Source organism: Hyperoodon ampullatus (assembly GCF_949752795.1).
Source record: "Hyperoodon ampullatus genome assembly, chromosome: 7".
Taxonomy (NCBI): domain Eukaryota; kingdom Metazoa; phylum Chordata; class Mammalia; order Artiodactyla; family Ziphiidae; genus Hyperoodon; species Hyperoodon ampullatus.
The window spans coordinates 71399918-71424208 of record NC_136920.1 but is presented as its reverse complement, the minus strand read 5'-3'; the positions used below and the strand labels follow the sequence as shown (position 1 = coordinate 71424208).

The window sequence follows — 24291 nt, the reverse complement described above, 5'->3', positions numbered from 1 at the left end:
ATTTCCAAGATTTTGGATCTGGGAAATAGAATCTTGGATCATCTTTACTATCATTATTCTGAATTCTTTTTCAGGTAGACTGCCTATTACCTCTTCATTTGTTAGGTCTGGTAGGTTTTTATCTTGCTCCTTCACCTGCTGTGTGTTTTTCTGCTTTCTCATTTTGCTTATGTTACTGTGTTTGGGGTCTCCTTTTTGCAGGCTGCAGATTCGTAGTTCCCGTTGTTTTTGGTGTCTGTTCCCCGTGGCTAAGGTTGTTTCAGTAGGTTGTGTAGGCTTCCTGGTGGGGGGGACTAATGCCTGTGTTCTGGTGGTTGAAGCTCGATCTTGTCTTTCTGGTGGACAGGTCCACGTCTGGTGGTGTGTTTTGGGGTGCCTGTGGCCTTATTATGTTTTTAGGTATCCTCTCTGCTAATGGGTGGGGTTGTGTTCCTGCCTTGCTATTTGCTTGGCATAGGGTGACCAGCACTGTAGCTTGCTGGTCGTTGACTGAAGCCGGGTGCTGGTGTTGAGATGGAGATCCCTGGGAGATTTTCGCTGCTTGATATTATGTGGAGCTGGGAGGTCTCTTGTGGACCCGTGTCCTGAAGTTGGCTCTCCCACTTCAGAGGCACAGCACTAACTCCTGGCTGCAGCACCAAGAGCCTTTCATCCACCCGGCTCAGAATAACAGTGAGAAAAAGTAGAAAGAAATAATTAGTAGAAGAAAGAAAGAGAGATTGAAAGAAAGGAAGAAGGGAAGTAAGGAAGGAAGGAAGGAAGGAAGAAAGAAAGGAGGGAGGGAGGAAGGATGGAAAGAAAGGAAAGAAAGGAGGGAGGGAGGGAGGAATGAAAGCAAAAGGAAGAGTGAATGGAAGAAGAGAGGGAGGGAGGGAGGAAGGAAAGAAAGAAAGAAAGAAAGACAGGAGGGAGGGAGGGAGGAAGGAAAGAAAAAGAAAGTGGAAAGAAGAAGGGTGGGAGGGAGGGAGGGATGGAGGAAAGAAAAAGAAAGAAGGAAAGGAGGAGCGGAGGGAGGGAGGGAGGAAGGGAAGGGAGGAAAAAAAGAAAGAGCAGGTAAAGTAAAATAGAATAAAGTATGAAATATAGTAGCGTTATTAAAATTAAAAAGTAATTATTGAAAAAAAAACACGGACCGAAAGAACCCTGGGACATATGGTGGAAGCAAAGCTATACAGAGAGAATCTTACACAGAAGATTACACATACACATTCACAAAAAGAGAGCAGGGGGAAAAATCAAAAATCTTGCTCTCCAAGTCCACCTCCTCGATTTGGGATAATTCGTTGTAAAAAGAGGAAAAGGGCGAAAAGTCTGAAATCTTGCTAAGTCCACCTCCTTAATTTGAGATAATTCGTTGTAAAAAGAGGAAAAAAAAAGGGGGGAAAGTCTTAAATCTTGTCCTCAAGGTCCACTTCCTCAATTTGGGATGATTCGCTGTCCATTCATGCACTCCACAGACGCAGGGCACATCAAATGGACTGTGGAGCTTTAATCCGCTGCCTCGGAGGCTGCACAGAGAGATTTCCCTGTCTCTGCTCTCACAGCTCCCGGGTCTCAGCCTTGGACCTGGCCCCGCCTCTGCGCGTAGGTCGCCGGAGGGCGTCCGTTCTTCGCTCAGACAGGACGGTTTTAAAGGAGCCGCTGATTCGGGGGCTCTGGCTCACTCAGGCAGAGGGGAGGGAGGGGAATGCCCTCTCCTCGCGCACCAGGCAACAAAAGGGAAAAAAGTCTCTTGCCTCTCCGGTAGCTCCAGACCCTTTCCCCGGACTCCCTCCGGGCTAGCACTAACCCCTTCAGGGTCTCTTCCTGCCGCCAGCCCCAGACCTCTCCCTGCGCTCCGACTGAAAGCCGATACCCGAGCCTCAGCTCCCAGCCCCGCCCGCCCTGGCGGCCGAGCAGACAAGTCTCTCGGGCTGGTGTGTGCCTGAGGGCACCGATCCTCTGTGCCAAAATCTCTCTGCTTTGCCCTCCACACCCCTGTTGCTGTGCTCTCCTCCGCTACTCCGAAGCTTTCCCCCTCCGCCACCTGCAGTCTCCGCCCTCGAAGGGGCTTGTAGTGTGTAGAAACCTTCCCTCCTTCACGGCTCCCTCCCACTGGTGCAGGTCCCGTCCATAACCTATTGTCTCTGTTTATTCTTTTTTTCTTTTGACCTACCCAGGTATGTGGGGAGTTTCTTGCCTTTTGGGGGGTCTGAGGTCTTCTGTCAGCGTTCAGTAGGTGTTCTGTTGGAGTTGTTCCACGTGTAGATGAATTTCTGATGTATCTGTGGGGAGGAAGGTGATCTCCGCGTCTTACTCTTCCGCCATCTTCCTCCGGCTCCCCGCCATAAGCTTTTGATAATATTTATGCAAGCATTTATCTCCCTGGGTCTGGAAGATATTTTCTGACAATAGGTTTCCTTTTCTCTTTTTGTGGACACTTTTTATTATTACTGTATTGTAAGGAATATTCTGTAGGATCATAATTTTAGGAACATATTAAATTACTCATCATTGAAGTTAAAAAAATACTGATTGCCACCACCACCCCCCCTTGTAGGGGGGGTTTTATTGTGTTAAGCTTATAAGTAAGGTCCTTTGGGGAAAAACTTCTTTGGCAAGGTGAAGGAAAAAGATCTTTCCTTTAAAACTATCTTATTCCTCACATGCAGACTTCTCTTAATGATATGAAATTTATTTCAAATCACAATAAAACTTGCACTAGACTTTAGACTTTCCCTTTCTCCTGTTTCTCCTGTCCTTATTCTGCTTTTGATTTTGCCACAAAGTCAACCCAGTACCTTCATCTCACCCTTTCCTCCACTCTTTCCTAATAAAATGGAGGAATGGTGGAATAGGAATGCAATGTAAGACTGACTGGCCATTTCAGGTTTATAAAGGATGAAAGCATCCTTCAAAGGAATGATCTATCTGATTGCAGATGTCTGAATTTAAATGCTGAGATTCAAGCTCAGGGAATCTTATGTTGTTGATGGTCCCTAATTCATTGCACTTTCACTCTTTGCTGTGCTACCCCTTCTCCTTCAACTGGTCCTTTTTTTTTTTTTTAATTAGTTTCTGCTTTATAACAAAGTGAATCAGTTCAACTGGTCCATTTTTGAGTTAGAGGATTATAAATGAAATTATTTAGAATAGAGATATCAGGTAAAAATGGAATATCAGCTATTATATGTAAGATATACTTTTCTGATAAAAAGGGGGACATTATTTTTTAAATTTTTTTATTGAAATATATATTTCTGCTTTGTAAATAAGTTCATTTGTATCATTTTTTAAGATTTGACATATAAGTGATATTATATGATATTTGTCTTTCTCTGTCTGGCTTACTTCACTTAGTATGATAATCTCCAGGTCCATCCATGTTGCTGCAAATGGCATTATTTCATTCCTTTTTATGGCTGAGTAATATTCCATTGTATATATGTACCACATCTTCTTTAGCCATTCATCTGTTGATGGACATTGAGGTTGCTTTCATGTCTTGGCTATTATAAATAGTACTGCAATGAACATTGGTGTGCACATATCTTTTTGAATTAGAGTCTTTGTCTTTTCTGGATATATGCCCAGGAGTGGGATTGCTGCATCATATGGTAGCTCTATTTTTACATTTTTAAGGAACCTCCATCCTGTTCTCCATAGTGGCTGCACCAATTTACATTTCTACCAACAGTGTAGGAGGGTTCCCTTTTCTCCACACCCTCTCCAGCATTTACTATTTGTAGACTTTTTGATGATGACCATTCTGACCAGTGTGAGGTGATACCTCGTTGTAGTTTTGATATGCGTTTTTCTAATAATTAGCAATGTTGAGCATATTTTAATGAAAAGGAAGACATTATTGGTGAAAGAAGAAAACCCCTGTTAGGAGTGTTTTGAAATGGGAAAGATAGTTTTTGCCATATTGGAAGGGATGATGTAAATCTGAGTGTTTTAAATTTTGAGTTAGATAGGTATAAAATCACTTTAGTAAGAGAGCTTTTAAGAAAGCAGTTTGATTGGAGCAACATCTATATTTATATAGATTACTTAGAAATCTTCAGGGTATGGGAAAAACATGTCAAATTTTCAGGGCTTTAATACTAACCCAGCTATGGGTTACTGAAATCACTTTCATAGTGGCCCAACCTGGCCACCACATTTGGATAGGAATTCCAGATGCTGAGTGTCTCAGTAATAAAAGTTGTGGACATGTACCCTATGCTTGGTTATTTTTCTAAACTTGGATAGAGATAATAAATCAATTTTGTGAGGTGAATTTTCAACCTCAAAAATACAGGTCACTTTAGAAGACAATAAGGCATAACTTTTTTCTTTTAAGGAAAAGTTAAGACAAAAGCTTTTGAGCTTGGATAATACCTGTTTTTTTCGACCTGCTGAAAGGTTTCTAGGCTAGAAAGAAGTCTCTGAAAGCGTAGTTTTTATAATGGTGGTGCTGCTGACATACACTTAACATTATCAGGTCAAATGGCAGTGGCACAATTTGTAGGCCTTATACTCTGTCTGGAAAGTTGTAGTACTCTTATTGGCATTTGTATTCACTTTTTGTTAATTGGTCTTTCTTGTTGTTTTCCATTTTAATTTACTGTAAGACTAATAAGTCTTGTTAAATAACAAAGATTGCATCACAGCATTCAGCATTGAAATGCACTCCTTTTTGGTGGAAGCCAGATAGATGTGTTTACTCTGTAGAGAGATTTAGATTTGATTTTTTGTTTTCTTCATGGTAATTATGTTTGCACTTTGCTGATCACTAGTTGTGCATTATTACAATGGAAGGTGGCAATTTGATTGTCTTCATTTGGAGAAACAAGTAATTTTATATTCACTAAGCTGTCGTCAGGTAACACTAACTCACAGTACTAAGAGCTCCTGGCAATGTGGCTTGGCACCTATATTTAACTGCTTTGATGCTTGTGTAACCTCTGCTGAATCAGAAATACTTTGCCTGCTGGAAATGGTTTTCAGGGTTGTACAATGAGGTTTTCATTAAGTAGACAAACTGAAAATGAACTGCAAAGCCACGGTTGTTTCTCTCTTCCCTTTCCCCTTCGTCCCTCCCCCTTCTCCTCTCCTTCTCCACCCTCTCCTGTTCCCCTCCCCATTCCTCTTCTTCCTGGCCCTCCTCCTCTTATTTGATAAGAACCTGAAATTTATACCTTATTTCATTACATGAAAGAGAGAAATTGCTGGCTTGCTTTATTTAGCTAAAGGAGAACCTCAGAGATTAGCTTCTTTATATAATTTTGCTCACTGGGGCACTATGTGTGAGCTTTCATTTTTTGAAACTATTCATATAGTATAAATTTTCATTTTTCTCTTTTTTCTGGTAATATTAAAAAGTGAAAATAGAGGTGAGAATGGAGAAGTATAGTGACAGCTTCCTACCTACCCTTCTCTCTGAGAAGTTATTGTTCTGGTTTATAATATTTATTGATAATTGGATACGATATCCATATTGGGCTTCCATATTTGTGGATTGGTTTTAAGCTGACAAAGACATGTTTGGTATTCACTTTAAAAATTATGGTTCTCATTTCATGTGAAGAGGAGATTCAAAGTGAATGTATATCAATAAATTCATTCTATTATTTTAGACAGCTTTCTTTCACTCAAGCCACATAGAAGTCTTTCATTTGAGTTATAAAGTCATTGTGCTTGATTAAAATCCTCTTAGTTAGTGTGTATTTATAGTAGCCATTGTTTGGTTTTGCTCTTATTGTTAGGTGACTGGTTTTATTTATATATTCTGGGCCTGGCTTTCCAAAGCAAAGATCTCAACAAGTTACTGGTAGATAAGCTTTGGGAAAAATTCAATATTGTTTCTATCAAGCAAAAAGTATTGATAGAGGTTACATGAAGGCAAGTTGTTTTGATCCCAGGAAGAAACTGGATACTCAGAGACACATGTAATAATTATAGGTTTTCCATAGGCAGTCAGTCAGGCAGGCTAGTCATTAGGCTGGTTGCCTGCCTCCTCCAGCAGATACTAACCAATTAGACAGAGATGGTTACGTGATGTAACATTATCAGGAGAAACAATTCATGAGTCAAAGCATTCCAAGACATATGAGCTCTAGTCCAAAGAACAGTCTTAAGCTATATAAAGTGACAGCAATATTGTCAGCTAAATATAAACTCTAGAAACACAAACTTTGATGACTTGAGAAGAATCTGTTCCAGGTAGTCCCTGTTTTGTAAGAACCTCAGAAGGCCTTTGAATACAGTTTTGGAGCTTTGGTGTGAAAAAGTAGAAGCCTTAAATAAGTCAAAATCCATTAATTTAAGCCCTTTCATAGACATACTTCAAGGGCTTCAGCGTATTTCATTTCCCTCATTACTACTGATTTGACAACTAACTCAAATCAATGAGTTTTCTTCTAACACGTATTGTCTGTATATGTTACCATATATACTCTGAAAGAGCCACTACAGACTTTAAAAGATAGGTTTATAACTCTCCAAGGTAACTCTGAAAGCTTATACGCTTCTTTTTCATGGAATTTTCTCATTTGCTTATTAAAGAGATGGAAGTGAGAGAAAAACCTGGCAGAAGCCTAGGGAAGATTGGAGGTGGAGTGAGGGACAGGTGGTAGCGCCGGATAAAACAGTACAAGAATCAATAACAACCCTCAGGCTTTACCTGAATGAAGCGGGAAAAGTTTTAAAAGGGTTACCTTCATTTTAATGTCTGAAATAAGGGTCCCTCCCCCCACCTGTCCACCCTCCCCCCAATACTTAAACGTGGGAATTAGAGGTACAGGAAGAGGGTTTTAAAATCATTCTTTACCCTAGGCTGGGTGGCCTGGCATCCTTTGTAGGGGTTCCTGGGTATTGTGCATTTTGGCAGCTGAACATATCTGTTACTCATGCTCCTTAAAATGAGAGGCACTCTGTTATATTTTTGGAAAATTATTTGTTTATTTCTCAGTATCAGATCAATTGCAGCATTAAATTAACAGTGAACTACCTGACTGAAATAAGTCTACCTTGGTAGCCTGGGGCTGAGTTGCAAAAAGAAATGTGAATGTTGGCCTGAAATTTTAATTTTTTCTTTAAGTAAACCAACTATTAAAATGTTGCTTTATGTTTCAAACAGGGCTTCTTTTGAGTAAATGTAGCACACCTAAAAAGTGAATGCCATTTGATAATAATCTCAGAAGTAATGAAAACATTTGAAAAAACAGATTAAAAATATTGTTGTAATAAATTCAGTGGCTCCTTTGGATAATCATGTCAGTCCCAAATGATAGTTTTGAGGTGAATTCCTTCCAAACAATGGTAAAGGAAAAAAAAAGTAATTTCACATGACTATGCCTTACGAGAAAGTTGTTTTAAAAAATCCTAACTTTTAGACATAAAAATAACTGTTTTTTCTTTTTTAAATAGCACCATCAAATAAGAAAGATTTAAATTTCTAGAAAATAAGGTTTTTCTGAGATAGAAGACTTAATGTGTAGATATCCAGTCCTCATCATTTTATCAAGTCTTGGACCAGCTAATCTTGATTTCTTGTTAAAGAACATAAAGGAAATTTACTGTCTGAGTAGGTTGGTAATGGTCTAAACATTCAGCTTTTATACTGGGGTTTTGGAGTAAAATAATTATAATCTTCCTAGAGGTACTACTACTGGCTTCCTAGAAAACTTTATCACTTACTAGAGACTTTATCTCCTACAATCTCATTTTCAAAAGTCCTAAGCCCTGAAGTTCTTCCCAATGGCTGGCATCCTGGGAATTCACTTGATCTGCTGGGCAGAGACATTTCAAACTCGGGAACACATGATGGGAATTTAGTTTTATGTGTCCAAAGATATGTTATTCTCTTTGGAGGTTTTACTTGATAATAGCTATGCCCCAGAAAACCATCTTGTTTAACCAATGTGATAAGTTGACAATGTAGTTTTTCTCTCTGATTATAATGTACTCTGTGTAGTCAATACACTGGTACCATGTGAGTGTAATTTCCTCTTTTATTTTATCTCCAATGCACTGTATTATAAATAAACAGTTAAAAAAAACACCAAACAAATCTGTTGCATCTCCTTTTAAGATTGTACCACTGTAGACACTTGTTCTAGTAAAGTAGAATTGGGCGCATTTGATTGCATTTAAATTTTTCATGCTTCAGCAGTTTGGCTGGGAGCACAGTAAAGAAAAATCCCATGAGCGAGGATAGTTTAGAATAATAGAACTTGATTTTGTGTATTATAGCGGCAACATTTGCGCTGCTTTAGTTAGGGTTGTGTCAGCACTTCCATTATAAACCCCTGTTTTCAAGGGGTATAACTAGGGAGATATTTTTTTTTAATACAAATTAAAAAAACAATTCATTTGAATGATTTTTAAGTTATAATAGTGCAAAAATAAAACAAAGTTAAGTCACATAGAAATTGACCGTTTTCACAAGGATTTTAATTCTTTTGCTTATGAGTTGTATATGGCAGCAGCTAAAGTAAGATACTGTTCTAGTACACTGGGAGTGAAAGTTTTTGTAATGAAAAATTACTAACATGAGGATTAAAAATAAAAGTAAGCATCCCATGTGATATTTTAAATCATTAAAGCAAGTGTATATTTGATTTATGAGTTTCTATAGGAGAGTAGCCACGGTGCAATGACTATAGTAAAGGTATTACCAAAAGTCAAGTATCTTTGCAACTTCTAGAATACAGTTTAGTTGGTCTAGTAAAAGGGAAAGCTAAAGTAAAGAAGTGAAATGAATGAGGGTGTAATCAGTAAATTGAAGGATTCTATAACAAATAATTTTGCAAAAAATAATCAGTAAATTGAATCTAATAGTCAGTAAATCCAAGACTCTTAAAACTGCATTAAAAAGAATTTGTGCACATTTTCCTTTTAAAAATGCAACAAAATCACCATCCGAAGCAAAAAAACTACAACAAAACCATCAATAAAAAACAAACCTGAAAGGAGCCCAACAATTTTATCAAAAGGAAATGTCTACAGTGGGGCAATACCTAGCTAAAAGAAAAAGAATCACCTTTTTTTCTGCTAACAACATATTGAGAACTAAAGGAAACACAAGAAATTAAATAAATATTAAATAAATAAAATATGATATGGAAAAGTATTCTTGGAACAAAAAAATGTTAATTCCTTTGCTAAAGGGAGGGATTTTGAAGTTGAGTATGCCTTCCTTGGTTTTTAAGCATTATTGTCTTACCTTTCCCCTCTTCTTGTCCTTTAATGATGATGTGGACTGAGGATGAACAGTCAGATTTAATATTGCTTTTTTTTTTGGCAGCCTATCTTTTATTTGCAACCTTGATACACATTTGTATTTGTAGGTGCAAAATAAAAGACAAAGTATGTGATGTTATAAATTGGTAGCTTTCCTGAATGGTCACTGGAGGAATCACCAGAAGACTGTTGATGAAGTAGAGGTGAAGCCTTTCCTCACTAATTGTATTCAGCGTGTAATTTCTAAACTTCCCTCTGAATTTTGATTTTCAATTAACACTCCCCGTTTGAAAATAATTTTCTATTTAATGTAATTGCAGGAAGTAATTTATTGGCTGATTAAGACAGAGGGCCCAGCCTTCCTTAAGAAAACACTCTACAAACCAGCCTTTAAACTCAACCCATAGCTTTGGACAGCTTTAGTCTATTTTTACAGCTGCGTGGTTGTGTTTAATTAGGATTGTGCACTGTTGTTCATTGGTGCAGTTTATAGTTGAAATTATGCTTAAGAGACTTTCATTTTGGGTTTTGTGTTGTGATTAATTTATACTAAACCAACAATCACAGATATTGCTATTGGAAGGAGCCAAGTCACTTTATAATAAGAGGACGTTTGTTGGGGAACTAAAGTCACTCTGAGTTTTGGATTATGACTTTCAATTGTATTTAGCTGTTTTAAAAAGCAGCAGTAAATTCATTCTTTTGTCTTTAATGTGAATGATTACATTATTGGTACTGTTATTATCTGAACTATGAAAACACTCTTGTTGTTAATGGCAAGCTCTTGATAAATTTGCAGAAGTTATAATTTGCCTGGTTTTACTATAGTATTTATGAGGCTAATGAAGTAAGTTCTAGATGATTCCTGTGTTATAAGAAACATCATTTGGTATCATTTTCTGTAAGTTTATATGCATTTCTCCATTTGTCATTATTGATAGAAATTAGTCAAGGATATACTTATCTAATTCTTTGATAAAGTACTCATTAGAACATTTTTCTTTCTCCTCAAAGAAAACATAGATATACTTCTGTACTTTTTTTCCTCCATATTATTTTCTAGTATCAAATCTAGTAGATTCAATTTTTATTATTTGTAGAATGATTATTATAAGTAGGTATCAGCATTTTAATGTGTTTCAAAGCACTTCAAAAGCCCGTAATACTTTTATTTAGAACTGTGCATAATTAAATTAGCTGATCTTACATTAATTTTTTTCACTGTAGGATACTAAATCTGAGTCCCCTCATTAATTGTGAGAAATTTAGCATTAGCTGTTAAATCCTATGTGAAACATGGGCTGCTACATAAAAACTACTGTTTAAATTGGAATTAACTTAATTATTTTTCTTTGCACTTGATATTTCCTTCACTGCAATATTCATGAAAGCATGTGACAGATTTGTAAATTTAACTGTTAATCTCAGATTTCTAGACCCTTTAATCAGTATTTATTTGTCTGTAGAAACAGTACTAGCAAGTTAATGATTTGCTAATTTGAAAAATGCTCATGTGGTTTCCTATGTTAACTGATTTGTGCATTTTTAAAAAATAGTATGAAATCAATTAATGTTAAAGAGCAATTAAGGTGGAGATTTTATTCCTTTCGTTACACAGCAATTTTAGAGCTAACTGTACTATAAACCAAAAACAATGTAAAGTTTTAGAAAATATACTCAGTTGCCTCTTCTTTTAAGTTATAAACTTCTGGTGATTTTATTTCTAAACATTTTTCTAAGAAAATCATCTTGATAAACTGATATTCTAAAAGTTTTGAAATTCTGTCTAACAATCATGATTTTCTGATTGTATATGAAAGCACAGAATGAAGACCTTGTCTTCACTGTGCTGAGTATAGTCGATGTTTACTTGTGGATACATAGAAGAATGTGCAGTAATTGTTTTTGGAGTTTTAAGAATATTATGAATAGTAGGCATTTTACTCCTCATAGTAAATGCTTTGAATCTTATATGTACTTTCTAATATCAAATAGAAGCATAGTTATTTCATATACTCAATTAAAATGTCACAAATTGCCTTAAAACTAATTTAGCATTATCAGCTACTCAATCAGTATGTCACTTAAAAGTTTACTTGTAGCAACTGACACAGCTTGAAGGTCTTTAGAAAAAGATCAGATTGACACTAATCAGTGTTAGGCCTAGTACTCATAATGCAAGGTATAAACTAAGAAGTCAGGACCAAGTTTGTTTAGGATTTTCATCATAGATTGCTTACTCTCCTGATCATATTTTCTTACATAGACTTCCTTTGTTCCTACATAAAGCATAAGAGAAATTTGGATTTTTGTAATTTCAACTCATCCTCCAAAGTGGCTCATTTGCTGTTCATTCATTCATTTTTTTTCATTGCTAACCATCAACTGAATTACTCTCAATAATCTAGTTGGGAGAACTGGGAGGAAAAATACACGCATACATATACTATACATTATGAAAACTTATTCCATAAAAATTTCATTTGTGGATTGGTAAGAAAGAAAATGTGCAGCAATTACTGGGAAGAAGTTTGCTTGAATTAAAAGCAAAGAGGGAAAGTGGAACAGATAAGCTAAGAGTTCTTTTTCAGTGGTTTAGAGTAGATCATAAACATTTCTGAAGTTAGAGAACTTTCCTTTTTTCCTGAATTAGCCACATGTAAGGGATGGTTTATTCTTTTGTCATTGACAGCCCTTTTAAAAATCCATGCTGTTTCCTTATTCTGCAGAAGAATGTCTTCCAAGCAAGCCACCTCTCCATTTGCCTGTGCAGCTGATGGAGAGGAAGCAATGACCCAAGATTTGACCTCAAGGGAAAAGGAAGAGGGCAGTGATCAACATGTGGCCTCCCATCTGCCTCTGCACCCCATAATGCACAACAAACCTCACTCTGAGGAGCTACCAACACTTGTCAATACCATTCAACAGGATGCTGACTGGGACAGTGTTCTGTCGTCTCAGCAAAGAATGGTGAGCTTTTAAAATCTGGCCACTGTCACCAAGTATGTCTGTTATTATGGGCTCATTACAAATAAGTATTTTAGAGAAAGCTCAGAATCTGTATCATTAGAGTTATTTGTGTTCAGGCGCTGAAAACGACCACCTTGTATATTATTAATATATTAATACTAGTTAGTGGGAAAAATTGGAAAATGGTTTGTGGTTTTGTTTTTGTCCATTATTAGGTTGACTTGCCATAAGATATTTAATTTAATTTTGGGAGAGATTTCGTTATCTTATTCTCTGATTCTCTGTATTTAAGTTGGTGACCTTGGTAATACCACAAAATAGGTAGTATGATCCAATAAAGTGTGGCTATGTATTAATATTGAAAAATTATAATAAGCAAACATATCTATGTGAATGAGGTCATATAGTGAGTACATCTTCAGTGAGGAAATGCAGGTATTTATCATTTTTAACAGTCATTCTTGATTTATAATAAAGCTTTTCTCACTTATGTGCCTATATATTAATTTCAAAAGGACATGCAAAGCTCCTGAGTATCATTCAATCAAACTGCAGGAGTTTACCCTAAAGGTAGAAAAAACAATGTCCAATACATGCAGTGTATTAGCCAGCTTTCCCATGTTAAATTCTACCTGTAACCATCAAAACAGACACCATAATAAGTGACATTACTTATCTAGTTTAAAGCAAAAATATTAAATTTTTTAACATTTAAAACTGACCAAAATCTTAACATATTTTATTAGATTAGGAATTTTAAACCCTGTTTTTTTTTTTTTTTTTTTTTTTTTTTTTTTTTTTTTTTTTTGCGGTACGCGGGCCTCTCACTGTTGTGGCCTCTCCCATTGCGGAGCACAGGCTCCGGACGCGCAGGCTCAGCGGCCATGGCTCACGGGCCCAGCCGCTCCGCGGCATGTGGGATCCTCCCAGACCGGGGCACGAACCCGTGTCCCCTGCATTGGCAGGCGGACTCTCAACCACTGCGCCACCAGGGAAGCCCTAAACCCTGTTTTACATGTCTTAACTTTTGGCTAAATTAATGAAAAATATTTTAAGTGGGAAATGGGGAAAAGTTTTATTCCTTAATAAAAAATAAGGTAATATTTAAAAATGCCTTTACTCTAATAACATTTTAAAATTCTTGCTCTATGCTTAATGTTTCAGAACCAATTCAAAGACTTAATTTTATAATTTATGGAGGCAGACATTTTTCTTTTTCAGTTGATTCTGCAGGCACAATTAGTACTCTGAAGCAGTAGCTGAGAAATAGGGGATTGGACTAGACTAGACTCTTCTAGACTAACTTTAGGTTGAAAGAGGATCATCATTATGCAGTTAGACCCCCTGGAAGATTTGTTTTCCTTGCATAGGGGGAAGAGAGAAGGTATAACAAAGCAAGGATAAAAGTCTGTTTTTTTGATTGAACGTAAGCAGTTCATTTTATAACTCCAATATAGCATGGGTGAAATAGATATTCAGTCACTCTCACTGGCTTTTTGGCAAGATAATAGGGCTATGTTTTATCTTTATTTCAACAAATCATTATGGTGCACCTCCTCTGTGCCCAACATTCTGCTGGGTACTGGCTGTCTAGTAAACAAAACATGCATGATTATGCTTTCATGTAGCTTATATCTAGGAGAGGGAACAGAAATAAATATACACACAAAAAATATAATTAAAATTTGATATGTGTTAAGAAGAAAAAGAACATAATGCCATGTGAGAACATAATGAAATAAACCTCATTTAGAATGGATGGATAGGAATGCCCTCTTTGACCTAAGGATGATAAGAACTAGTCAGGCAAAAAATAGAAGAAAGAGTAAAAACAGTAGAGGGAACATCATATATGAAATATTTGAGGTGAGAAAAATATAGCTGAGTTTCAGAAAATGAAAGATAGTTCTTGTAGCTGAAGTGTAATGAGCAAGGGTGCGACATAGCATCAGATATGGTTGAAGAGATTGGTAGGGGCTAGTTATCTGACAAGACCTTGTAGGTAACATTATGGAAGTGAGATTTGATACTAAATGCAACGGAAAGCCATCGAAGGGTTTAAGAACATTTCAAAAAGATAGTTCTGACTGTATTATGAATAGATGGGGGGAAGACGGAGTGAAAGGAGGAAGACCTGCTGGGAAGCTATTTCAGAAATCCAGGTAAGAGATGATGGTGGCTTGGATTAGTGTGGAGGCAGATGGGCTAGAGAGAAGGGTTAGGTTCAAGATATATTTTAGCCTTTATGCCAAATATACTCATGGACAAATCAGAATAACTACACTGGAAAATACAGGTTGGGACAGAAATAATACAGTTCAAATTCTACTTCTTTAGAGCACTCTTTACTTATTTTTCTTAGTATAATTTAGTTTGTATATTGGCAAGTGCAAAATTGCTTCGGTGAGTTATTCTCAAAGTTTTATGATCTAAAATTTTGTCAGAAAATAGATATTAATAATTTGCTTACCAAATTTACAAGTGAGATTTATGGTAGTATAAAATAGTTTAAATTTACAAATATGTTATATTAATATAAAGAAATCATACTTGCTGGAAATGTTTTCAAACTTTCATTCTCTTCTGCTATCAAACATTACTTTGCACTGGAGCCTTTGTGTATTCTGAATGTCCGGAAGCCAAAATATTTTGTTTTAGCTCCCACTCTATAGTATTTCCCAGCTGTGTACTTATATGGTATAATAAAAGGATTTAACAATTGGGAAATAGCAGCTGCATTTGGAAATTCCCTTTTCATTTGATAGATTCAATAATGTATAACAAGTGTAACATCAGACCTGTAATGACTTATACTGCAAGTATCATATCACTGACCAATTTTTCTTTACAGCAAAGGAAAACACTAGAAGGATTTTAGGTTTCTGGACAGCCTTGCAAACCTACATATATTGAGTGTATGTGTTGCAGTGGGGTGACTGTGACGAGAGTAAAACTTAATAAACACTTTGCCTCATTCTACATTCAAGTAAATATTAAATCCGGAAGAATTGTTATGAAGTTAAGTGAAACTTAGTTCTCTTCAGTGGATCCTATTTGTTACGCACTGTAATTGAACCTCATAAAATCAGCGTAGAGAAATAAAATTTAAAAGAAAGTCTAAAAACAACAACAGAGATTTTATCAGCGCTTAACTCAGTTTCCATTGTAATTTGCTTTCTGTGATGGCCCTCACTCATGAACAGTTAGAAACAGGCACTAAAAGTTTCTTATATACTGGGTTCAGGAAGGGTTTTACTTTGAAATATCAACACCACAGAGGAGCTTTTCTGTAAGACAGGGTAAAGACAAAGCAGAGAAGTTCTGCTAATCCCTACCTCTGGATTAGAAAAAAAATCTTTAGATGTTAAAATTCGGATTAATTATTTTGATGTTGCACTCCAACAAAATATGAGACTATACAGTTTCAAACGAGTGAAAAAATTCATTGTGGAATAAGCAAAGGAGAATAGAAACTTAGAGAACAGAACTTTTAGAGATCAGCATTCCAAGACCAATTGAAGATAAAAAAATTTTAGACTCTGATTTTAATTACCATTACTTATATTATGGACACCAAAATGTTCGATTTTAAATTTAGTGTGCTATGTTAATTTGTAAGATCCATTTGAAGGCTGAGAAGTTAGTGTAAATAAGAATTCACTGTCCTTGTTTGCTATGTACAACCACTACTATTTTCATTATGGTACCAGTGTACCAGCACCTTTTTTTTTTTTTTTTTTTTTTTCATTACGTGGGGCTCTCACTGTTGTGGCCTCTCCCATTGCGGAGCACAGGCTGCGGACGCGCAGGCTCAGCGGCCATGGCTCACGGGCCCAGCCGCTCCGCGGCATGTGGGATCTTCCCGGACCGGGGCACGAACCCATGTCCCCTGCATCGGCAGGCGGACTCTCAACCACTGCGCCACCAGGGAAGCCCGCAGCACCTTTTTTGTAGAGGAATTTTGACACTATTTGAAATATATTTTTGCTCTCATTAGAACTGATTCATTAGACAGGAATAAATTCACATAACTTTTTCATCAAAAAATGTATAGTGTATCATTCTTTTTAATGTAAACAAGCATGAAGAACATTTTGTAGTAATATTTAGTGGCTAGCATATAATATTGTGTGTAATGATTATCTGCTACCGATTACTTGAGTGTGTAGCACCTACTAAGTTCTAAGCACAGGGACTTTCTTGTGAATAAGACAGGTATGATCCCCTCACAGAGTGAGACAACTTTAGACAATGGTAAGTGCAATAAAGAAAATTAAATAAGAAAATGTTATTGAGAATGACTACTTTAAACAAGCCAGGGAAGTTCTTTTTGAAGAGGTGACATTTGAGTTGAGATTTGAATAATGAAAGGGAGACAACTATGCAAAAATTTGGGGGAAGACACCCAGCTAGAATATATAGTAAGTGCAGAAACCTCTTGGTTGGTGTGTTTGAGCAATAGGAAACAATGGAGTGTCTACAGTGGAATGGGTGAGGGAGAGAATGGTATGAGATGAAATCTAGGAGGCAGGCAGATGACAGATACTATGGGGTATCATAGGCTACAGTGAGATGTTTCAACTTTACTTCAAGTGAAAGAGGAAGCCATTGGAAGATTTTAAGCAAGAGACTACCATGATTTGATTTATGTTTTTAAAAGATCATATTAGCCGCTGTGTACATTATGGATTGCAAGAGATAAAACCACAAACAAGGGCACCTATTAGGAAAACTGTTGCAGTAGTGCAGGTGAGAGTTTGACGGTAAGTGGAAGAGTGGACAGTTGTGGAGTTTATTCTTTGAAGAGTTCCCATAGAGTCTGAAGAAGACAAGATTCACACAGAGGGTGAGGAGAATATGTTATGTAATATACATGTGGGCAGAAATTTAGTCAAGAATGAACAGGAAGTGAAGTCGTTGAGACCAAGGCATGGGGAAGGATAAGGCTTGCTCCTGGACCAAGAATGGTCCCGTGTGAGGACAGAAGCTTTTTGCCTAATAGGGAGATATTTACAGGTGACTTCCAGGGTAGGTTATGGGAATGTGGGCTAGACACCAACAGTATCTCTTACAAGATCCCCAAAGTGACAGGATTCTAAGTGGGACCTCTTGCATGAATGTGCACCTGTGCACTTACATGCATTCTCATACTGATATATATTTTAAGCCAAAATGGGATTATATGCATTTGGCTTTTAACTACTAGTCTATTTAGGTAGAAATAATCATACTGGACCGTCAGGCCCAGAATATCAGGACTCCTTATTTTAGAGACCTACTTAAATTCCCCCAAGTTTTATCTTCTAGAAAAGTTTAAAAAATAATATTCCACTATAAATAAAAGATACCAATAAAGTCATTTGTTGTAATTAAAAAAATAATAGGCATGTTGAGATATTTAGTAAATAACTGTTGGGAACAATACTTTCTTGCTTGCAAACAATTTCTCCTCTCTGCCTTTCTTGCCTTCAGTTCAATGAAGTTGCTAATCAACTCTGAAGTGTTCTATGTAGTTCGCTTTGAGTCATAAAAATTCTGGTGTGGACTTTGTACCGTTCCTGGGAATGGAGCTGTTGCCATTACATGATAACATAGTCCAGGAACTTTGGGTGAGGATTTAATCCTTCCCAGCCATGCTTTATGTTGTGACAGACCTTTAGAAGATTTCTAATTTTGTTACCTTTTAAAAGATTTTAAAAACTTGAATTGTTGCCTGTTTTTGGTAAGATTTAGTAATTTAAGGTAGTAGGTAACACTCAAATAAAATTTATTTATTTTTTCTTTTTATTATTTTCCTCACTTTTACTTTAGAAAGTATAGTGAAACCCACTGGTTCACCTGGTCCGGACTATGTGCAAGGCTTATGTTCATCTTTTTGTTACCTGATTGGGTCTATGAAGCACTGGGGAAAAAAAATCCATACACTAGGGAAGTTTAGACTTCTTGAGAAATTTAGGATTTTGGATATTCATTCTCTTTAAGTAAAATTCAAATCTAGACTTCTGGTAATAAGTGAAAATGTTCATCCTTGCCCCTGAGTCATGAAACAACATTCTCCAGGAAGCCCTGTGGGAGATTTCCCATTTTCTATAACTTTGAAACTATATTAGCCTACAGTATTGTCCATTTTTAAACCCATCTCGGAAACTTAATGACAGAAATTTACTTACAGTTTGGACCAAAAAATAAAACCATGTTTATGGCATGGTGTAGGTAGTGAAATAGACAACTAATGCTGTCTAGTGTTAACACATTGACCACCTTTATATATGCACACCTTGCTTATGTGCACTGTTTCATTCCTGCTCTTAAAAAAATGTATATTAAAAAAAAAACTTTCCTAAACCTGGGTTATTTAAACAAAATGATTATTGACATGCTACTTGGAAATATCTCAATGTTTATGGAAATTTGAATTATTTTTTCATTATTTTTATTGATATAATACATCTTTCTAAATATACTTTTTGGAAAAGATTTCTTACTTACATAGCTATTATCAAAATCTTTATAAAAAGTAGAAACATTGACATGCTCCGCAATAGTTGGCTTTATCCCCCCCTGGGCAAGAAGGAATCAGGTATGCATGCTGATTAACACACTCCAGTCATTAACGTGTGATTATGTGGGCTGCATATTGAGCACCTGCCAAAATATAAAAATCCAGTACTTTGTTACATCTGTGCAAAGACTTTTTGCATTTCTTTTGCATTTTGACAGTTCAAGGAAAATCAGACCCCAGTATCTTTTCTTTTTTTTTTCAGTGTAATAAAATTGTGTGTACAGAATGTTTTCAAGGAGATAGGATATGTCATGTTTATTTTTATTTTAATCTTTCGGGCTGTATAAGATCCAGTGACTGGGGTTTGCAGAACTCTGACTGTAATATGAATCTCTTAATGAACTTCATCACCATGATTCACTTACAATTTACAGCATTCCTTCATGTTCATAAGGATGATCTTATCTGGGATTCAGCCAATATTCCTCTAGTTTGCTTTATTTTTTATTATTTTTTGCGGTACGCGGGCCTCTCACTGTTGTGGCCTCTCCCACTGTGGAGCACAGGCTCCGGACGCGCAGGCTCATCGGCCATGGCTCATGGGCCTAGCCGCTCCGCAGCATGTGGGATCTTCCCGGACTGGGGCACGAACCTGTGTCCCCTGCAACGGCAGGCAGACTCTCAACCACTGCGCCACCAGGGAAGCCCTGGTACTATTTAATGTTAAGATTTGTGAGGAATTAAGAGGACACTCTGGCTATTTCTTTTTTTGTGTGACCCCAGCCTCATCATTTTTATTTTATTATTTTTTAAAAATTTTATTTATTTGTAAATTTTTTCCTGTTCTAAGCATTTTATGTGCATTGAGTCATTTAATTTTTATAATAACCTTATAAGGTAGGTGCTAGGATTATCCCCATTTCATTGATGAGGAAACCAAGTCACCAAGATTTAGTGACTTGCCCAAGGTCCCAAAGCTCAAGTTCACTCAAGTGGCTGAGTTAGGATTTTTTTTTAACATCTTTATTGGGGTATAATTGCTTTACAATGGTGTGTTAGTTTCTGCTGTATAACAAAGTGAATCAGCTATACGTATACATATATCCCCATATCTCCTCCCTCTTGCGTCTCCCTCCCATCCTCCCTATCCCACCCCTCTAGGTGGTCAAAAAGCACCAAGCTGATCTCCCTGTGCTATGCAGCTGCTTCCCATTAGCTATCTATTTCACATTTGGTAGTGTACATGTGTCCATGCCACTCTCTCACTTTGTCCCAGCTTACCCTTCCCCCTCCCCGTGTCCTCAAGTCCATTCTCTATGTCTGTGCCTTTATTCCTGTCCTGCCCCTAGGTTCTTCAGAACAATTTTTTTTTTTTAGATTCCATATATATGTGTTAGCATACGGTATTTGTTTTTCTCTTTTTGACTTACTTCACTCTGTATGACAGACTCTAGGTCCATCCACCTCACTACAAATAACTCAATTTCGTTGCTTTTTATGGCTGAGTAATATTCCAGTGTATATATATGTGCCACATCTTCTTTATCCATTCATCTGCCGATGGACACTTAGGTTGCTTCCATGTCCTGGCTATTGTAAATAGTGATGCAATGAAATTGTGATACATGACTCCTTTTGAATTATGGTTTTCCCAGGGTATATGCCCAGTAGTGGGATTGCTGGGTTGTATGGTAGTTCTATTTTTAGTTTTTTAAGGAACCTTTATACTGTTCTCCATAGTGGCTGTATCAATTTATATTCCCACCAACAGTGCAAGAGGGTTCCCTTTTCTCCACACCCTCTCCAGCATTTATTCTTTGTAGATTTTTTGGTGATGGCCATTCTGACTGGTGTGAGGTGATACATCATTGTAGTTTTGATTTGCATTTCTCTAATGATTAGTGATGTTGAGCATTCTTTCATGTGTTTGTTAGCAGTCTGTGTATCTTTTTTGGAGAAATATCTATTTAGGTCTTCTGCCCATTTCCTGATTGGGTTGTTTGTCTTTTTGATATTGAGCTGCATGAGCTGCTTGTATATTTTGGAGATTAATCCTTTGTTAGTTGCTTCATTTGCAAATATTTTCTCCCATTCTGAGGGTTGTCTTTTCATCTTGCTTATGGTTTCCTTTGCTGTGCAAAAGCTTTTAAATGTCATTAGGTCCCATTTGTTTATTTTCATTTTATTTCCATTTCTCTAGGAGGTGGCTCAAAAAGTATCTTGCTGTGATTTATGTCAAAGAGTGTTCTGCCTATGTTTTCCTCTAAGAGTTTTATAGTGTCTGGCCTTACATTTAGGTCTTTAATCCATTTTGCCCAGCCTCATCATTTTTAAATAGACAACAAGACACAGGTAGTTATCATATTGATAGTTGTTTCTGGGGGCTTAATTACTACCCTTTTTCCTAGTGGATCCCAACTACCTTACTTTTTCCCTAAAAGCTTTATATCTTATTTTCTATTTTTACTGAAACTACTCTTATACCTTTGAATGATTTTAGAATCCCCCTTTCTTATCCCCCAGTTTCTGTCATGAATTGCGGACAGGTTTCCCAGAGCTGGATTAAACAGTATTTCAAAAGATTATTTTTGCCATACTCCAAGCACTCCTCTTCCCTGCCAACTCTGAGCTAGTGTCAAACAACAAGTTTCTGATACCTTGACTCTCCTATTTTCAAGGCTATTCCTATTTTTGTTATAAGGTAGGGAGGTTTTTTACTTGCCTCCTTTGCTTTAGTTACTCAATTCTTTTTCTTTTTTTAATATTTATTTATTTATTTTGTCTGCGTCAGTTGTTAGTTGCAGCACGTGGGATATTTTGTTGTGGTGCGTGGGCTCTTTGTTGCGGTATGTGGACTTCTTTCTATTTGCAGCACGCGGGCTCCAGAGTGCACAGGCTCAGAGTAGTTGTGGCACGTGGGCTCTGTAGTTTCAGCATGCGGACTTAGTTGCCCTGTGGCATGTGGGATCTTAGTTCCCCGAACAGGGATTGAACCCGTGTCCCCTGCATTGGAAGGCAGATTCTTAACCACTGGACCACCAGGGAAGTCCTTAGTTACTTAATTCTGATGTCTGAGGTTTGTCCACCATCTCAAAGTGCTTTAGTTATTCCTCATTTGGATGACACTTATGCAACATGGGTTCCTGGTGATCTGACTGATACCTCGATCCTGTGATGTGCATATAACTTAAGCGTCCATCATAGCCTTCAGTTCATTTAAAGCATACTAGGTGCTTTGCTGGTTACATATTAAAAATACACAGTTATTTTTATATTATTTGAGAGCTCTGGTAGCTCTCAAATGGGGAAGAAAAGGAAACAACTGCAAAACAGGAGAGCATTAGGATAATAGACTTGATGCTAGAGTAAGTAGTCACCTCTTAAGAAAAGCTTTACAAAATCATTTGAGACTCTCTGTGCATAGAAACTTGCTCTGTAAGTATTTGTTCAATTACGCTTCTCAACTTCTGCATAATCACACCCCTCTTTCTCCAGTGCCTCAATTTGTCAAAGAAAACACCCTTTTGATTCAGTGGAAATATTTTCCCTGGGGTTATTTAGAGGAAACTTAATTTAGAGGAAAGGATGTTACCTCGTAGAAGGCCTGTGTTTATCTCTGCCACTAATCTCCTGACTTAAGTTTCTTCATCTCAAAAATGAAAGATTCAAAGCATGCAGCAGCAGTCACAGCCGGGCCCCTCTGCTGGGCCAGGGGCCAGCTCTGCCCACCAGTGTACTGCAGCTGCAGCTGTGGCTCTGCCATAATAGGTGGGCAGAGGCAGCCCACATAGGGGACATCCCTTGAATCCCTGGCTCTGATGGCCAGGTGAGATTGCACTTCTGAGCCCCACAGGACATCTCCTACATAAGGTGACTCCTTAAGACTGGGAAAGGTAGCTGATTTACCTAATACATAGGAACAAACATAGGGAATTAGGCAAAATGAGGAGACTGAGGAATATGCTTTAATTGAAAGAATAAGACAAAACCTCAGAAAAAGAACTAAACAAAATGGAGATAAGCAATCTAGCTGATAAAGAATTCAAAGTGATGGTCATAAAAATGCTTACCAAACTTGGGAGAAGAATGGATGAACACAGCGAGGACTTAGAGATAGTAAATATGAATATCACACAGAAATTATAAGTGAACTGAAAAATACACTGGAGGGACTCAACAGCAGACTGGATGATGTAGAAGAACAATCAGTAGAAGCTGGAAGACAAAGCAATGGAACTCACCCAGACAGAGCAGAGAAATGAAAAAAGAATTTTAAAAAAATGAATATATCTTCAGGGACCTTTGGAACAACATCAAGCAGAATAACTTTTGTTTTATAGGGATCTCAGATGGAGAAGAGAGAAAGGGCCAGAAAAGTTATTTGAAGAAATAGTGGCTGAGAACTTCAGTAGTCTGGGAAGCTAGGAAGGGAAACAGGCATCCAGGTATGAACTCAAACAGACATACATCAAGACACATTATAATTAAAATGGTTACAGTTAAAAATAAAGAGAACCCCCAAACAGCAAGGGATAACAACTTGCTATGTACAAGGGAAACCCCATAAGGCTATAGGCAGATTCTTCAGCAGAAACTTTACAGGCTAAAGGGGAGTGGAATGACATATTCAAAGTGCTGAAAGGAAAAACTTCCAATCTAGAATTCCCTACTCAGCAAGGTTATCATTCAGAATTAAAGGAGAGATTGAGTTTCCCAGATAAACAAAAGCTTAAGGAGTTCATCACCACTAAACTGGCACAATAAGAAATGTTAAAGGGACTTCTTTAATCTGAAAAGAAATGACACTAATTAATAATAAGAAAACATACAATGCAGGTGGTCAAAATGTACAAATTTACAGTTATAAGATAAATAAGTCCTAGGGATGTAATGTACAACATGATTAATACTATTAACACTTGCTTTAAATTATGTATGAAGGTTGTTAAGAAAGTAAATCCTATGAATTCTCATCACAAGGAAAAATTGTTTTCTTTTTATTTTGTATCTATATGAGATGATGGATGTTCACTAAACTTACTGTGATAATCATTTCATGATGTATGTAAGTCAAATCATTATGCTGTGAACAAACTTATACAGTGCTGTATGTCAATTATATCACAATAAAACTGGAAGAAAAAAGAAAACATATAAAAATAAAAATCTCACTGGAAAAAGTAAGTATATAATATTAATAAAGTAATAAAATCTCACTGGAAAAAGTAAATATTTTATATAAATAAAAGTAATTGGGGCTTCCCTGGTGGCGCAGTGGTTGAGAGTCCGCCTGCCGATGCAGGGGATACGGGTTCGTGCCCCGGTCTGGGAAGATCCCACATGCCGCGGAGCGGCTGGGCCCGTGAGCCATGGCCGCTGAGCCTGCGCGTCCGGAGCCTGTGCTCTGCAACGGGAGTGGCCACAACAGTGAGAGGCCCGCGTACCGCAAAAAAAAAAAAAAAAAAAAAAGTAATAAATAAAAATAAATATATAATAAAAGTAAATATAGGGCTTCCCTGGTGGCGCAGTGGTTGCGAGTCCGCCTACCGATGCAGGGGACATGGGTTCGTGCCCCGGTCTGGGAAGATCACACATGCCGCAGAGCGGCTGCC

General features: G+C 37.1%; 1 protein-coding gene across 3 annotated transcripts in view; it reads left to right on the top strand.

Moving 5' to 3' along the window:
• SOX6 (SRY-box transcription factor 6) overlaps positions 1–24291 on the top strand; it is a gene marked incomplete at both ends in the record, with an annotated part of 642056 nt that overhangs the window by 241892 nt on the left and 375873 nt on the right. For all 3 annotated transcript variants that reach the window (XM_079708162.1, XM_079708163.1, XM_079708164.1), the window contains one exon: positions 11937–12177. In XM_079708162.1, coding sequence (XP_079564288.1) covers positions 11937–12177 — 241 coding nt within the window. The remainder of the gene's footprint in view (positions 1–11936; positions 12178–24291) is intronic.